Here is an 18,826-nt window from a genome sequence, read left to right as displayed (position 1 = left end):
ATAAATAGCTGGCAAAGGCTTGGCATATACATATATAGTTTATGTAATTTAGTGATTAATTGGATTTTTGTGTTCATTGTTTTGTTTTGTTTTGGTACCCTGCCTGGAACCATCATTTTTTTGGGTAAATATAAAGAGAAAGGCTTCTCAGAGGAAGATGGGGTCTGGAATAAGATAATAAGGAAGATAATAACCAAAATATACAGGAAATTATTGGACTGGGCCACAGAGACAGAAAGAGAGAAGGAATACATGATCAGATGGAAAGAAAACATCGGGAGAACTATTAGGAAAGGAATGGGAGGAAATATGGCCAAAAAACCTAAAATATACATACGCAATTGACTTAAAAGAATATTGGATAAAAAATGTCACACGGATGGGACACTACCAGGGCCGGTTTGACCTATGAGGCCCGTTAAGCCGTGGCCTCGGGCGCACGCCGCTAGGGGGCGCTGTTGATGCCTCAACAGTGCCCCGTAGCGCCGCCGCTGCAGCCGCCACGCCGCACCAAACGGCAAAGCGCGGAAGTTGCTGGATGCAGGTGCAGATCGGCTGGGCGATCTGCGCCTGCGTCCAGCAACTTGGGCCAGCTAGACCAGGGCGTGCTGGGCGGGAGGTGGGGCACCGTCAGGGCGGTGCCCTGCCTCCCGCCCAGCGTGCCCTGGCCTCGCCTCCCGCGCTACTTGCCCTGCCTCCCGCCCAGCGTGCCCTGGTCCCGCTGGGCGGGAGGTCCACTGCAGTCTGGCCAGCTGGAAAAGGCCAGACGGGCGAGGGTGAGTAGCGCGGGAAGTGGGGCCAACCCTGGCCCCGCCTCCCACGCTACTCGCCCTGACCCCGCCTCCCACGCAGCGTGCCCTGGCCCTGCCTCCCACGCAGCGTGGGAGGCGGGGCCAGGGGATGCTGGGCGGGAGGCGGGGGCAGGGCGCGGGAGGCGGAGCCTGCCGGCGCCGCGGGAGGCACATGGCCACGCCTCCCATGGCGCCGGCGGGGGGAGGGGCGCTTTTCCCCACCCCCGCTTACTATTGTAAATTTTCTCCGGCCGGCCCTGGACACTACACAAATTGGGAAAATGTTACAAAAATATGAACACAAAATGCTGAAAATGTGGCAAGAAAGAAGGGACATACTTCCACGTGTAGTGGTCATTTAAGGAAGCAAAGACCTTTTGGAAAAAAATACAGGAAAAGACCCAAAAGATACTAGAAGTAAAAATACCAATGAAACCGGAAATATTTCTATTAGGAATATACAAACAAAAATAAGAGAAAAATAAAGACAAACTTTTATTCTTGCTAACTACAGCAGCAAGAATCTGTTATGCAAGATTATGGAAAAAGAAAGAAATACCAGAGGAGGGTGATTGGCTGACAAAAATTCTGGATATAACAAATATGGACAGACTTACTTTCTTGATCTCAAAAAGCAAGGGGAACCATATGAAAGTGACAGATTGGAACCAAATTATGGAATATTTAAAACAAAACAAAAAGAAGATATTGGTATGAAGAGAAACAAAACATCCATCCCAACAGAATATGAAATAAGAGGAGGAGGAGAATTTAAGAGGAGGGAAGAAAGAATGAAAGTAAAGAAACCTCAAGGAAGATACCCGGGAGCCAAGAATACCCTATTATTTTTTCTTTATATTTTTTCTTTTTTCTCTTTTTTATTATATATATATTCTCTCTTTTCTCTCTCTTTCTCACTTATCTCTTTTTTTCTTTTTTCTTTATTTTTCTTCTTTTTCTCTTTTTCTATTTTTTCTCCATCAATTTTAATGTACGACTTTTAATGAAAAACACTCAATAAATATTATTTTTTTAAAAGAGAAGTGGATAATAAATAAAATGGGCACTGTTCCATTATCTGGGCAGAGGCCATAAGGGGTCGCTAGAGAGAGAAGGATGGTCCATTTTCTGGGGTAGAAAGTGAGTTGAAGGAGTAAAATCATTTCCACCTGTTTTTCTGTTATTCCCCCCACACATGTCCCACTTGTGGAAACAATGTTGGTTCATGATATGAGAAGGGGAGAGGAGGAAAAACCAGCAAAAATTGGGAGAAATGGTTTTCCTCCTTCAACTCACCCTCTACCCCAGGCATGGGCAAAGCGGCTGATGGGGGAAAGGAAAAGGCCTGAGGCTGTTAGGAATTGTGGGAGTTGGAATCCAAAACACCTGGAGGGCCCAAGTTTGCCCATGCCTGCTCTACCCCATAAAATGGACCACCCTTCTCTCTCTAGCACCCCCTTGTGGCCTCCAACTCGATAATGCAACAGTACCATAAAATATATCATCACCATCATCATCATCATCATCATCATCGGAGCACAGGTTGAGAATCCCTTATTTGAAATATCTTAGACAAAAAGTGTTTGGGATTTTGGATCTTTTCAGATTCTGATACATATATCTATATTTGTATAGATCTACAGTAGGCTTTCAGTTAACTGGAACACAAGCAATCAGAACTCTCAAGCAACTAGCAAAAAATAGATTATAAAAATTAAAATTAAATCAACTTTTAGTGGAACTGTTGCATTAAGTTATGTTTGTCTTTATTTGCTTTTAATTACGGCATTTGAATATTAAGATCAAGTCAATACAGAGGTCATGGTATGGCATAGTATAGTATTAGTTACGTCTATTTTAAATAGTAACTCTCAAGCAACCAGAAACAACACTTATCTGGCATCTATGAATCCCCATATGGGCCGGTTAACTGAGAGTCTACTGTACATAGAGATATCTTGGAGATGGGTCCCAAGTCTAAATAATAAATTCATGTGTTTCATAAATGACTTATTATATACATAGCCTGAAGGCATGTTTATAAAAAGTAAAGATTTTTCCCTGACATTAAGTCTAGTCGAGTCCGACTCTGCATGGAGCGCTGTTACCTTCCCGCCAAAGCAGTACCTATTGATCTACTCACATTTGAAAAATTTAGAACTGTATGGTTGGTAGAAGCTGGGGCTACCAACGGGAGCTCACCCAGTTCTGCAAATTAGCAGCAAGTTCTGCAGTTTAGCGGTTTAATCCACTGTGTCACCACGACCCTTTGTTTACACAATATTGTAAAATACCCAGTGGCGCAGTGGGTTAGACCCCTGAGCTGCTGAACTTGCTGACCGAAAGATTGGTGGTTCAAATTCGGGGAGCAGGGGGAGCTCCTACTGTCAGCCCCATCTTCTGCCAACCTAGCAATTTCAAAACATACAAATATGAGTAGATTAATAGGTACCGCTCCGGCGGGAAGGTAACAGCACTCCATGCAGTCGTGCCGGCCACATGACGTTGGAGGTGTCTACGGACAACGCCAGCTCTTCGGCTTAGAAATGGAGATGGGCACCAACTCCCAGAGTCAGACACGACTGGACTTAATGTCAGGGGAAAACCTTTACCTTTACTAAAATAGCTTTGTGCGTGCGTAAAACAAAGTTTGTCTACAACGAACCATCAAAAACCAAAGGTGTCACGCTCTCGGTGTGGGAAATTTCCAGAGTATTTTGAATTTTGCAATTCTGGATAAGGGATGCTCAACCTGATTGAACTACTAATTTAGCCATCTGAAAACATGGTGTCCACAACTGGTTTGATTTATTTTTTAACTGTTCACATCCCTGTGGCTTAGAAAAAAGAAAGAAAAAAAGAAAGGACAGAGAGAGATGTGATAGTGCAGGCTTTCATTTAATCCTGCCGCAGCCTTTCGCAGCAGCCGCAGCCAAGGCCTTGAGGCCCTTCTTAACAAAGATTCGGCTTGTAACAACCCAACTGTGCGCTCAAGGTGGTCTCCATGGCAACAAAGATAACTTGGAGGCCTGGGCAGACAAGAGAGCCCTGGAGGTAGTTCAAGGCAAAAGCCTGGCTCCATCCCTCCCACTCAGATGATGTTTGCTGAGGGAAGGAAGGAGGGAGGAAGCTCTCTGGTAGAAAAAAGGGCCATTCTTGAGGGGTGGGGACCTGCTAGGGTGGACAACAAGGCTTCAGTGAAGCAGGGCAACATATTTTACCGCGATAGCCAGGCCTCAGTCTTGAGGAAATTGACTATTCTCCATTCTATCACCAAGGGGAAGAAAAGCAGTGGGGGAAAGGACATATTAACTACCAGAGAGAAAGCCATCTTACCTATCTTCCAATCCTGGCAATATAAGACTGTATCAGGGTGCCATATTTTTACTAGGATTTGCACAGTCTCTTACACTGCTGTCTGCAATGGAGACGAGAAATGGCCTTCATAACAACAGTTGGTAGGAACAGCTGACAAAAGTAGAACTCCAAACCTTGGCCTTCCTTTTGAGACTCAAAAAAGGCAGGATTTAAGCCAGGCATGGGCAAATGTGGGCCCTCCAGGTGTTTTGGACTTCAACTCCCACAATTCCTAACAGCCGGTAGGCTGTTAGGAATTGTGGGAGTTGAAGTCCAAAACACCTGGAGGGCCCACATTTGCCCATGCCTGATTTAAGCCCTCATGATTAACAAAGTGAGGGGGAAAGACTTTGTATGTGCATTTTGATGTCATATATCCCTATTTGCCAGGGTCCTGAGTACACTAATTCAAACAGATATATATTTAACTCCAACAAAACATCTCTGCCAAAGCTGGGTTGTTGTGTGTTTTCCAGGCTGTATGGCCATGTTCCAGAAGCATTCTCTCCTGACGATTTGCCCACTTCTATGGCAGGCATCCTCAGAGGTTGTGAGGTATATATATGACCATGCTTATAGCCATACAGCCCTGAAAACACACAACAACCCTGTGAGTCCGGCCATGAAAGCCTTCGACAACACATCTTCCAAAGCTTTTTGGGTTTGGCATCTTAAGCTTTTGATGCAAGAAGTGGATACATTTTTGGATAGGCTTCAGGGGCATTTAAAAAGATGAATAAGGCTACAAGGAAGATGGTTACAAGAATGGTCACGTAGGTCCTTTTTCCAGATAGCCACACATATTCTGCAGTTTGGGAAGGTGATTATTGGTTTCTACCTACATTCTTCTGATTCTATGATCTGCTGCCACGAACATGGACAGAGAACAATTGCAACCAACCCTCTTTCTTTGCAATGCTATGAAGACATCTATATTTTTCTCCATCACGTTCAGTTGGGACTTGTATCTAAATCCACATGGCAGCTGCTCCAGGTCCAAAACCAACTTTGAGTAATGCCTCACTTTATATACCAGATTGCCACCCCATTTGCTCTAAACCGCTTCAAGTCATCAGCTGGAATTTTCTGCAATGCCATGGGTGAAACCACTTGGTTGTGGTACATCCATGTGGGGAGCCCCAGTGCAATGAATTGCAATACTTTGCTTTCGAACTGCTAACACTTTGCTTCTTAATCCTGTTAAAAGAGCCATGGTTCAGGAAAGAACTGCAAGAAATTAGCCTTTTTCACACTGCATTCATGCCTGAAATTAAGCAGCTCCGATTGTGAAGAAGCAAAGGAACACTAACCAAGAGTACAAGAATTTGACCTTGAATATAGGTCACTGAATGTTTGCTGGGCAACTGTGCATCAGGGCAGAGCTGAGCACATATCAAACCCAAGAGAAGAAAAGGAGAAGATGCCATTCAACGGATTAGATGCAGATCATATTCATTATTTATCAAATATGTACAAACTGATTTATGCAACAAATCTATTTTAGTGTTTCTCCTCAATTTTGCAGCAATTGCCCTTATCCTCCTCTAGCCATTTCTTTTTTCAAAAGTCTAAAGCATATTTCTAACAGAGACGACGCAGAATCCAATAACACATTCCTTTGCCACTCATCTTAGCAAAGCCCAGCTTCCATGTTTCCTTCTATCTGGACCTCTTATGCGCCCTTTTACTGTGAATGATGCTTTTTTTATGTGCAGGGAGACAACCTACAGATTAGCCTCTGAAAGCAGGCATTGGCAAGGCTTGTTCCTTTTTCATTTCTCTCCCAATAAATTGCTCCAGGAATGAGAATGAGAATGACAACTCTCATACACCAGCAATGGCTGTTGAAAACAGAGCAGCACTTTTCCCTATAGCCTTGGGTTCTTAATCTTAGAGAATGTCAAAGGCCCGTGAAAATAAAAAATAAAAAGTCATGGTATAGTTAGAAAAAGAGTGTAGATTGGAAACCAATTTCTCTGTTGCCATGAAATAAAGAGGAGAAAAGCACAATTATTTGCTCAGCAGACAGTTGAGATTTTGAGAATGTTTTGGCTACCACAGTACATCTTTACTACAAAAGTAAGCCAAATTAACCAACATGGCACTTATCTTCCACTGCAAAGAACCCTGGGAAACATCATTCTGTGAAAAGGTAAGGGGTACTATTCTAAAACAATGCACAGTATGTCCAGATATCCTTAAGGGAAGTTTAGACAGTTAATGCTTGTGATGCAGCTACAATGTTGGCAGATCTACCCTGTTCATCCTTTGTCACAATCTTGTCTTGCAATACAGATGGCATTCTGGATCACGCAATCGCCTCGTATCTTAGCACATTTAATTGGAAGTAATTCTGACTGATCAAGTTACTTTTCAATCTGTGTACTTAAGACTATGAGGCCAACCTCATCTCGTCTCTTGCTGCTAGTATATGCACAGTCAAGAAGGGAAAACCAGATTGATGTTCTCCTTCACCTTGCATTTCCTTCAATTTTTCACAGATGAAAATCACAAAGATGGTACATAATCCCATACATAGAGCTAGTGTGAGTACAGTGTTGGCCTAGCACTTCCAGAGACTAGGATTTGCAGCCTCACTTAGTCAATCAAATCTACTGGCTAACCTTAGCCAAGTCTGATTCTCTTAGCCTTAAACCTCCTGAAACCCTCTTGCTCTAAAACTCTTGCACCATTACTGAAGTCTGCAAAGAGCAAGAGAATAATATCTCGCAGTTTTTGATAACATTTCCTGGATGTGGTGGCATGGGAAGAGGGACAAAACACAGAAAAACAGAACATCCCAAGACTATTGTTCTTTTGCATATGTTATTTCATTGAAATGTATGAGAACTGAACATGCCCTATTCCAAAAAGGCTGATCTTAAAAGGCAAACTTAAAAAAAAAACAACTTGGAAATGGACAATTCATCTTGCAGAAATTACCAAATATCAACGTTTTGTTTGGTACAATTATGAGAGGAGCATAATTATCTCAGCACTCATTTGTCTTGAAAATCACAAGATACTTAACAGAACAAAATTCCCTGTTCCATTTCCTCCACCCTGTAGAGAGGATAATATAGGAGGCTTTTCCTCCAATCCAACAATAGCTCTGGATATCATGATATATTCATTCACAAGAGTGGGCAGCCATGATGCTCTGTCCACCAACAGAAATCTCCAGTCTTTGGCAATGCTATTGCATTGATATTCCAAGCCCTGCAATGTTCTAGAGCACTCCTGGAAGTTAGAGTCTCATCCTTATGTTCATGTCCATCTTGAGGGGGAAAAAGTCTCAGTGCGCTTGCAAAGGTCTAGGTCCTTTTAGATAAACTGCAAGGCAAAATTGCAGCTCCCCGTTTGCCTTTATTCCTGGTGCCCCAAGGCTTTGTGCATTTATGAGGGTTGTATCCCAGGTTTGTCTTTGTCCTTGATATGTTCAGTCTCAGGCAGGTGTGAAATGATTATGGGACTGTTTCCTCTCCCGCCTTCTACAGCTTCCCCCCACTGGTTCCCCTCCCCAACAAAGTCCTCTGATGCTTCATTGTTCCAGCTATTGCCAAGGTCCTCTGTCCCCCAGTCACCACTTCCAGACACCATTTCTGATTCCCAGTCTCCTGCGGTAGACCAGCTGCCGCCTCCTTCCTCGACTGAGCGCTGGTAGTAGGTCTCCCGGGCGTGTTTCCGTTTGGCATGCCGGCGGAGGGTGTTGCGTTCTGTGAAGCGCAGCCGGCAAATCTGGCACTGGTAGGGCTTCTCCCCCGTATGGACTCGCTGGTGGCGCAAGAGCTCACCTGATTCCCGGAAACCCTTGCGGCAAACTGGGCAGCTGAAGGGTCTTTCACCAGTATGGATGTGCTTGTGCCGCTGAAGATGTGAGGAGCGCTTGAAGGCCTTGCCACACTCACGACACACATACGGTTTGCTCTCTGAGTGGGTGATGCTGTGGCGCTCCAAGTCCGACTGGTATAGGAACGTCCGTAGGCAAATTGGACAAAAGTACAACTGTCGTGGTGGCGGGGCTGATGCCAGCAGCTCCGGCTCTGAAGATTGCATCTGCCCAGCCAGTTCTGCCTCCTGTCGGGAGACTGTGTGGGGCACTCCTTCAGCATCAATTAAAACCAGGGATCCCTCGTCATTGGCATCTTCTTCTCCCTGCCTACCCAGATGCTTGGAGTTAGGAGCAGAAGCCTGTGCATTGGATCTTCCCCCTCTGTTTCTGGTCAGTGCTGAATGCAGCTTTGGCCCCCATAGGGCAATGCTGTAGATCTCTGGGTGGGCAGGCCTGTCCTCTATAGCTATATGGTTCATGGGGATGTCATTGGTCAATGGGTTCTGCATATAGTGGGACCAAGGAAGTGTGGGGCAGGTTTCTATCACCTGGTCCTCAAACCCGACGCTGCCATGGTTGTCCGGTCTTGGCCAATCACTCCCGCCAGGCACCAGCACCCGGGCCTTTGCCTGCACCTCTGTTGAATGCCCATCACCTCTGTCGACATGCCACCTGTGAGATGGCTCCATTGGGCACCAGGAACAAGAGCACGTTCAGCTACAGAGACATCGCTGCAGAGATGGAGAACAGTGACAAGCTCAGAGCAGTCTACTAGGAAGTCTTCCCCACCCCAGAAATTCATCCTGTCACCTTAAACTTATAATCACTATGATCACTGACTTTGAAGCCATAAGCATGCATGACAAGTATCCCTTCTGGAAAAGTTGCTGCTTTGAATTTTAGTAGCAAAAACGCAGAAAAGCACCTTAGAGACTGAGGGAGCAAGATTTACTTGGAAGTAGATACTGCTGAATGCAAAGGGGCTGACTTTCAAATAAACATGTACAGGTCTGGGTTGTAAAGAGTGAAATAATGAAGTTCAATTCCTCAGCATTTTGTGTTTGTTAATATTTGCTTTAAAGCAAGTTCAGACCTAAAACCGAGGTGCATGTGTGTGTTTATACAGAGAGATACTGAGATGTTTGAATCTCTCTGGGTGTACAATTAGTTTGAAAATATACACTGACTTGTGGGTGTGCCTAGGCATTCATGCATAAATGGAACTCTGCTCAGTTATTCTGCAATCTTGATTAATCTTAGCAATTCAAGATTATATCTTCTGATGTTATAATCTTCTGATGTGCATGCAGGTACTCACGTATATATCTTTTTACAATACATTTAGGAGCAGAACAATGTACATAATAGTTGTACATGGGAGCACTGTAACAAATATGTGGCATGGACTACACCACAAGACAGTTTGTATCTACTTATGACAAGAGATGAAGGATTGCACTACATCAGATGCATTCAGTATTCATTCTCTGCCTTTCAGTGTGTTTTTCAACGAAGAGAGGATTATGAACAGCATTAGCAAATGTCAGTAAGAAAGCAGAGTTGATTTTTAATCCAGATTAGATAAGAGGAACTACAAGATGGATCATACATTGGGAGTGGGAGGGCACAACACTGACTCAAATAGGATTGAAGAAAAAAAATTAAGTAATTAGATTAATTACCCTAACTTGCATTCTTTACATTGAAAACAAGTCTACAATTATTTATCACATCTTTGGAATTAGCATTTTGCCATTAATAAATATTAAGGAAAATGACTAGGACATTTCAATATGTGCTCTCAACTCAATTCTCAAAAACTCTTATTTCCCAAGGTTCCTTGGAGAATGCCATCAATTCCTAGGTACATAGGATACCACCTGCAAAAATGAATTTGTTTATCAGTTGGGAATTACCTCTTGCCATTACTTAGGAGTAACTCATAACACTGGACTCTTTTGAGGTTTGGATTGCAATTTGCAGAAGTCTCAGCAAATAGTAATGGTTTATATGAATGGTAGTTTTAAACATCTGGAGGTTCCCAACCACTGGCTTAGAAATTGAGTTGCATCTCCAACACAGCAGATATTTCTAGATACCACAGCCAAGGAGAAGACTGGAGGGCTTAAAATGTGAATAGGTTCTCCTCTGGAACCATTTCCAAATAGTTCTTTGAAAATGCCAAGCTCAATATTAATATGTTTTTACTGGCTTCCCTTGATAAAGAATGGTTGTCTATATTCTGGAAGTATTTTATCCAAACTCTGACATTCCATTTCTACCATAATATGCTGAAATGCTGAACAGAACCGATCACAGATACAATAATAGTATGTATATATATTTACAATTTGGACATATTCTAGTGGATTCACATTTAAATTGTGAACGTTTTCAAAAGTCACTTTGGAAATTTCACTGTGAGAAATACTTAATGATGACAACAAGATTATCCTTCACTCTAAATCAGTGGTTCTCTACCTGTGGGTCCCCAGGTGTTTTGGCCTACAACTCCCAGAAATCCCAGCCAGTTTACCAGCTGTTAGGATTTCTGGGAGATGAAGGCCAAAACATCTGAGGACCCACAGGTCGAGAACCACTGCTCTAAATCAAGTCGATGGAAAGCAATCACATTATGCATCAAGTTGACAAATCCAGCTCTTTAGCACTTTTCTAAACAAACAAAAACTAATGAGCACAACAGCATCCACTACTGGAAATGTGTGGTGACTGTAGAAATGAATGAAAAGAGCACATATTAAAATATTGCAAACAGTTGGAATTAGGAAAAGATACCACAAAACCTCAGTTCCGGCACCATCCCATTCATTTTTCCATCTCATGATCTAATAATCCTATGTGTTTTTAAGACTGAAAAAAAGAGAGAAATAGGGGTCATCTGTGCAGGGCTTGGGGTCCAGCTAACATTAATTGGGGCAGTTCTGGCAGAACCACCAGTTCCAGGGCTTGATCCGAGCAGTGCTGAGCCAAGTCAATACATTTCCAAGAATAAAGTGGCATATTCCAGAATGATCTCGAGGGTTTTCAAGGGCTTGGTTTGGGACAGAAGAAAGAGGACAATTCTGGGCATGTGCAGAGTGCCCTCCTCTCATCTCTAGCCACTGGTCCACTGGGGTGCATCTACACTGTAGTTTGACACCACTTGAACTGCCATGGATTAGAGCTATGGAATCCTGGGCGTTGAAGTTTCACAAGGGCTTCTCTGCCAAAGAGTGCTGGTGCTCTCGTGATTCCATGGCATGAATCATGACATTTAAAGTGGTGTGAAACTGCATTCACTCCCTAGTGTAGATGCACCCCTGGCGAGACAAACAGGTTTGGTTTGTAAGAAGCAGAGATCTTAGTTTAGATTCCAAGCCTCTTTGGAAAAGGTGGAAACGCACTATTGGCGTGCCTGCATTCAAAATCTCCCTGCTGTATCAATTCTGCTTTCCAGGCAGCTTGCAGCGCTGGAGGCTGGGCATCCAGATGAGCCATGCCATTGCATCTGTCTTCCTCTCATCCATCTCAAATAGCCAACCGAAGGTCCAAAGCAGAAGCCTCCCCCTCCGCATCCCATTCCTGCTCCAGGCTGCACTGCCAGTGGAGAGAGGCGGCTGGGCTACCCACCCAATCCAGCAGAAAGGGGCAGCAGTGGCTATTACCTGTTTTGCATTGTGATCTGCGGCAGCCGAGGGGTTTTCAATGGGGCCGGCAGTAGGTTGGGTGGGTAGGTGGGGAGAGGAGAGAGGAGCCGTCCGGTGGGAAACCTCTTTCGCCGCCCGGCCGCTGCAGAACAAAAGAGCTTGGCCGGTCTCAGCTGGGAATCCCGAAGGCGCTAGGACCCAGCAGAGAGGGCCATTCCGCCAGGCAGGAGCGGCTCTCGGGTCCTAGAGCCGAGCTGCAAAAAAGGCAAACCCACCTGGGGTACCTCTTGTAGAATTAATCCAGTTTGGCACCACTTTAACTGCCATGGCTCAATACTATGAAATCATGGGGGTCATATTTAGGTGAGGTACCAGCACTATTCTATATAATACTAGTACAGTACTATACAATATAATAATATTGTGCTATATGGTAATAATGTAAGACATTGTATACATATAATATTGATACTAATATTATAATGAAATGCAATATAATACTACTAATAACACAATATAATAATATTAATTATATATTATATATTAAATGTAATATTACTAATAATATTACAGCATATTGGTATAGTACAATATAGTAATATATAATGTTAATATTGTGCTATACTAATAACATAATATATTGTTGTAAGCCGCTCTGAGTCTCCTTTGGGGTGAGAGAGGGCGGGGTATAAATGAAGTAAATAATAAATAAATATTTGGCAGAGAAAGCTAAATCTCCCATAAAACTATAACTCCCCTGATTACATTGCACTGAGCCATGAAAGTGAAAGTGGTGGCAATTTTTTACAATTTAGATGCACCCTCAAATTCAGCAGCCAAGTCAGCTGGTATGGGATAGAAGGCCCACTATTCTTTCCTTTGCCTTTGCCAACAATATTTCTTGGATTGTCCATAGAGTTGGTTCATTATAAACTTCCTTTTTGGAAACCACAAACCTCTACCTCAGTGTTTCCCAACCCGTGGGCCGCATCCCAGCAATGGGCCATGAGAGTGAAAATCCGGTCCACGAACCTCCTTCCTCTTTATTTTATTTTATTGTAATTCTGCTACTTTCCAAAGAGGTGACCATTGCATTGGATAGACCACATCAGCTCTAGATGATTAAATATGGTTTTCTGTGGACGACTATTGGATGGCATATATTCTGTATCAGAAATTAGAGCTGATGTAGTCAAGCCAATGCAATTTTCTGAATCAGCACTCTAAATAACCAAACCGAATCTAAAGTTGACCAAAAACTGACTCATAACCCTTTTGGTACTAATGTTGGAGAGTTGTCTCTGGTCAAAGTGGTCCCCGGTCAAAGTGGGTCCTAGTCAAATGGCCCTGGTCAAAAAAAGGTTGGGAACCACTGCTCTACCTGGTCGCTGCTTTTAAACTTGTAATTGTTTTTGCTTTATTCCGTTATTTTATTGTTTCTTTTACTCGCCTGAGTTTTTGAGGTGTAAACCTCCTCTTGATATGCAAAACTCTAAGGTCAGCAACATCCAAAAGTAAATGATTTCTGGCAGAGAAGGCTAAACTACAAGTCCCTTGATTCCATAACATTGGGACGTGGCAGTTAAAGTGGTGTCAAACTGAATTAATTCTGCAGTGCAGATGCACCCCTGAAGGGGCAAGGTGAAGGTGATGGACAGATTGCCCTTGGGCCTGAGTGGCACTGTTAATCTGTCTTCTTGTTGTGGAAAATCCATGCCCCTACCCTCAAAATAAAAGGTCCCAGGGATGGGATCTGTGTTTTCCAAACGTCATGTGCATACAGCTAGGTGGTAGCGCCTGCTGTCCTCCTAATAGTCACACACCAGCAGGAGCACCTAAATCCCATCATCCCCATCTTACCACACACATATCAGGGCTCAGTCATCAGATTTGATAAGGGATGCAATGTAGAAGTCCCCAGTGGCACAGTGGGTTAAACCGCTGAGCTGCTGAACTTGCTGACTGAAAGCAGTGGGTGAGCTCCCACTGTTAGCCTCAGCATCTGTCAACCTAACAGTTCAAAAACATGCAAATGTGGGTAGATCAATAGGTACCACTCCAGTGGGAAGATAATGATGCTCCATGCAGTCATGCCAGCCACATGACCTTGGAGGTGTCTACAGATAACACCAGCTCTTCAGCTTAGAAATGGAAATGAGCACCAACCCCCAGAGTCGGACATGACTAAATTTAATGTCAGGGGAAAACCTTTACTACAATATATCCCACCATTATGGCTCCTGCTTCCTTGTAGCAGTCACATTTCCTGTCTGTCTCTTTGTTTCCATTTTTTCCTGGGCACACAGACATGAATCTGCCAGAAATCAATGAACAAACTCCATAACTTTCCACCTCTATAAAAGCAAGCTTCCCCCTCCTTTCCAACTCCTCACTGCTCCCCACTCTCATGATTATATTTATAATATTTTATCTTTATTTTAACAAATCTTTCTGAAGGTAAGCCAGACGGACTCCAGTGTGACCCCCCCCCCCCAGGATTGGAACAACATTCCAAGAACTCCCTCCAACAACCTAATCTATGGGAGAATTGCCATCCCTACACATATAAATACCAACAATGGTGATTTCCCACAGACATCAGGGGTGCCCTGTCTCACAGAAGGGACATGATCGCTGAACCAACATCCAGAGACTCAAATCTTTGTTTGCTGTCTGGGAACAGGGAATGGAGAATCAAAACTCATTGTGACTGGGACTTGGGCAACCTTACTTAATTCCTTGTCGCATCCATTGTTTTAGGAATTCCATTTCAAGCACCCAAAAGAGAGCAGTCAGCAAGGATCCTCTCTGCCCCCAGAGATGCCTCCACCTGCTGATTGGCCACTTCAGGTCACTGGCAACCAACTGGGAAGGAATCCCTTGTCCTGCCAATCCACAAGTCCTGCCAATCAGCGTGGATCCTGCCAATTAATCCATCTTGCCCTTAGTCAGCCCCTATTCCTTTTTCCTTCCATTTTCTCTAGCATCATTATTTTTTTCAAGCTTTCCTGTCTTATTATGTAGCCAAAGTACTTCATCTTTACCTCTAATATCCTTCTCTCCAGTGAGCAGTAGGACTTATTTCCTGGAGTATGGACTGATTTGATTTTATTACGGTCCAAGGCACTAACCGCATTTTCCTCCAACACCACCATTCAAAAGTGTCTGTCTTCTATCTTTAGCATCTTATTGCTGTAGATAGCATCCATTCTGCAGAGTGAATAAAATCTCTGTCTGCTTGCCTTCAACTTGGTGGGAATCTTCTTCATTTGGCCGAAAATCACTTTAATTAGTGTTTCCCACCAGACTCTAGTGAGCTCAGGAAAGTCTCAGCCCTTTGGGAGACAATAGATTTTGGCTCCAGATTTAACGGTGGCATCAAATGGCATATTCATTTTTTCAGCTGATTTGACATGTGCATCGAAGATGGGTGAAGCCACAGGAGGGCAGCATTTTCTTATTCAGTTTTGGAAATTATGACTGTATGCAAAATGCTGGCTACAAATCATATGGGGATGTGTTGGGAACTTCCTTCATTTAAAAAAAATACATAATCATTCACTCATCTGTTAAGATGATAGCTTGTGTTTTAAAACATTTGATGGAATTCAGGATACCACAAGACTTGGGTTTTCTTCACATCAGTAGTTGGTGGGGTACCACATACACTGTAAAACCAACTGAATGGGTCCTAAAGCAAACCTAAACGTAGAAGGTCAAATGACTATATCGGGCACCTGTAGTTTCTGCCAGGGTTTGGTTCCAGGACCCCTTTAGATACCAAAATGTGTGGATGCTCAAATGTGTGGGTTCAAATTACAGGAAAGGAGATTCCACCTGAACATTAGGAAGAACTTCCGACCATAGGAGCTGTTCAAAAATTGAACTCTCTGCCCCCGAGTATGGTGGAAGCTCCTTCCTTGGAAACTTTTAAACAGAGGCTGGATAGCCATCTGTCAGGGATACTTTATTGTGCTTTTCCTGCATGGCAAAGGGTTGGACTAGATGGTCCATGTGGCCTCTTCCAACTCTATTATTCTATGATTATCCTTCATCCATCTTTCTGGAACTTTTTCAAGGTCTCTGGGAAGCACATCCTCTGAAATGCCAGATAATTTTAAGTTTATCCTCCTTTGCCGGTCGCTATGTTGTGCTATTTGCTTTTCAAGCTGCTTAATTTTTTTCCTCATTTAAATCAGTTTTCTTTTGAGCTTGCTCAGCAATTTTCTTTACAGTGAATTTCTTCATGAACTTGTTTCAGTTTTCTGTGGAGAGTTTTGATTTCTCCTCTTACATTTTGCTCTACCGAGGATAACAGCTCCAAAAATTCTTTTATTTTTTTTTTTGCCATTTTTCGCCTTTTGCCATTCACCTAACCTGCAAGGAATTCTTTAAGAGTTATTTAGCAAAGCACTCACACTTCATTGGAGTTGAACTTTCTTTATAACCCTAAGCAAGTGGAGCAAGCTATTTGGGGTTTTTTTTGGTCTTCTTTATAGGCTATAAATCCAAGTTTTTGCAGAGGGGTCTGTTGATATGTCTACTGTACACCCTTTGATGCATGTGCAGACCTCAAATTAGTGCTTCTTACATTTTGTTGTTTTTATGATGTCTCCAAATGTCCCAATTTAGCAGGGACTGTTCTGATCAATCCTCTCTCATCCTACTTTATCAACTGCTTTTAAAATGCCTGTGTTTCTCTCTCTACTTTCCACTTTCCCTTTTTGTCCCAGGCTTACTTCAATTGCAGAAAAGTTGATTGAGCTCAGTCAACTCTACAGGGTGAAAAGAAGACAGTGAAAACTTGGCCTTCCTTGTCAGCTCAGGCAAAAGCAAACTGCTGCAGCCTTTCCTAGAGTGTGTGTTCTTCCATTTGGGTAATGATTGCCATCTTGACCATGCTTTGAAGTTACTTAGCCATATATGTTCTGGTGAAATGTTGAAGAATATGTACTCTTATGGTTTGATTATGTATTGCAACCTAGTCAGAGGGTTTTATTCTGAAAATAGGTTTAAAATCTATTAAATACCACCAGAAATCTTACTCACTGATGATTAGATCTGAAGAAAAGCAAATGCCTAATTCTAAATAGCTCATAATTCCTCTTGAACTGTTTTCTTGCTTTCTGGCCCCACAATGTCTCCATCAGACCCTTTCCACTGTGAGGTTAACAGTGATATCAGTTTCTATTCTTTTGAAGTCTAGCTGAGAAAAGGAAACTGCTAAAAACTTAAAAATAGTTTCTTTTCCTGCAAACAAAGCAAAGCGATCACATGAGGAATTACATGAACCAATTGGCTGTCATGGCTTGATGGCCCCTAATAAACAATCAAATTACTCTATTTATGCCATAGGAAAGCAACCCAAAGGTATCTCATTTCCCTCTCTTTTTGGGCCAGAGAAAAGGCAATAGAGAGAATATGGATGGGTCAAAGCAGGGGTGTCAAACTCTTTTCTGTCAAGGGCCGCATCAGCCTTATGGCTGCCTTCAAAGGGCCAGTGAATCTGTAGATGGAGAATCCGTGGATACAGAGGTCTAATGATAATTTTTTTACATAGTGGTTGGTGCTCTTTAGTTTTTACCCAATGGGTGTCCCCAGATGTTGTGGAATGACAACTGCCATCACTTTTGATTATTCATCGTGCAAAGTGGGGAAAATTGGAATTGTAATTCAGCAGCACTTGTGGCTCTGAGGTTGAGGAAAGATTAAAGGATATTTTAAAGTCAGACATTATATTCGCACGCCTTGTATCTAAATTCAAACCCCACTGTCCTGACTAAAACTGCAGCTTTCCAGACATTACTGTATCACAACTCCCATCAGGTCTAGTTATGCCTAATAATGAGGAACACAGGAGTTGTAGTCCCTCATCTGGAGGGCCACATAACATGACATGGCGGGCAGATTTGGCCTGTGTGTCTTGAGTTTGACACAAGGGGTAAAAAGGAATTTGGGAGAGGACAGTTAAGTGCCACTATGGATGCACTTTATTCACCCCAGTCAAACAGATTTTATGCAGCATATGTTTTCAAGGACAGCAGGCTATTTGCATCAGTATCTGAAAAATGATGTCCAAATGAAACATGTTTGATTTTAGTGTGCCACTGGACTCTTTGTCAGTTAGACCATACACAGAACTGTTATGATAGAAAAAGTCCTATATGTCATCTAGTAAAGATAAAGGTTTCCCCCTGACATTAAGTCCAGTTGTGTCCGACTCTGGGGATTGGTGCTCATCTCAATTTCTAAGCTGAAGAGCCAGCGTTGTCCGTAGACACCTCCAAGGTCATGTGGCTGGCATGACTGCATGGAGCGCTGTTCCCTTCCTGCCAGAGTGGTACCTATTGATCTATTCACATTTGCATGTTTTCGAACTGCTAGGTTGGGGGAAACTGGGGTAAAAACGGGTGTTCACTCCGCTCCCTGGATTCGAACCTGTGACCTTTCGGTCCGCAAGTTCAGCAGCTCAGCATTTTAACACGCTGCACCACTGGGTGCCCCCCATATGCCATCTAGTCCAACCTATACTCAGTGCAAGATCTCTGTGTTTGGGAAGACAGCCAGAGAAGAAGACTTCATCACCTCTTTAAGCAATTGGTTCCACTGCCAAACATATGCATAAGTGGGGTAAATTTGCATTCATTCTACAGTGTATAGATGTATCCTTTGATAGGCTTGGGGATGCCACTTTGACTGCCATAGTTCATAGCTAAGGAATCGTGGGAGCTGTAGTTTTACAAAGTATTTATCTTTTTTTTTTGGCCAAAGTTTGTTCATGCCTCACCAAATTACACCTTCCAGGAATCCTTAACCATGGTAGCTAAAGTGGACTCAAACTGCATGGATTCTACAAGGTAGAGAAGCACCATAATTGCATAGCCATGGCAGCGAAAGTGGGCTCAGTTTCCCACAAAACCACGAACTCCAGATTTCTACATTGAGCTGTGGCAGTTTAAAGTGGTGTGAAACTGCATTGATTCCACACCCCTGGTCAGGATTGTAATTTTCAAGTTTTCTGATGTTCCACGTGGAAAAAAAAAACCCCGGGTCAGAAACTGCACCTCCAGTTTTCCCGCAGAAGCCACGAGAAAGGGACCCCATCCTCCCTTTCATTTCCTCCGCAGCTTTCGTTTTTTTTCGCTCCGGCCCACTTGGGATGAAATAGCTTTCGGTTTCCATTCCTCAATCTCCAGATG

At 43.1% G+C, this 18,826-nt stretch overlaps 1 protein-coding gene across 2 annotated transcripts; it reads right to left on the bottom strand.

Annotated features, from left to right (window-relative positions):
- Window positions 1-6,955: 6,955 nt before the first annotated feature.
- Window positions 6,956-18,822, bottom strand: LOC100568261 (zinc finger protein 524). 2 transcript variants are annotated; one of them, XM_062958098.1, is made up of 2 exons: window positions 18,692-18,822; window positions 6,956-8,711 (listed from the first exon to the last, which is right to left on the bottom strand). In XM_062958098.1, the coding sequence occupies exon 2, from the start codon at window positions 8,667-8,669 to the stop codon at window positions 7,545-7,547; it is 1,125 nt and encodes a 374-aa protein (XP_062814168.1). In that variant the 5' UTR covers window positions 8,670-8,711; window positions 18,692-18,822; the 3' UTR covers window positions 6,956-7,544. The 2 variants fall into 2 exon arrangements, with proteins under 2 accessions (XP_062814168.1, XP_003225057.1); XM_003225009.4 differs by lacking the exon at window positions 18,692-18,822 and adding an exon at window positions 11,646-11,836.
- Between the last annotated feature and the right edge of the window lie 4 nt (window positions 18,823-18,826).

This window comes from Anolis carolinensis, chromosome 6 (assembly GCF_035594765.1).
Source record: "Anolis carolinensis isolate JA03-04 chromosome 6, rAnoCar3.1.pri, whole genome shotgun sequence".
In the NCBI taxonomy this organism is placed as follows: Eukaryota; Metazoa; Chordata; class Lepidosauria; order Squamata; family Dactyloidae; genus Anolis; species Anolis carolinensis.
Note: the sequence above shows the minus strand (reverse complement) of the source record. Positions and strands in the feature narration are given on the sequence as shown.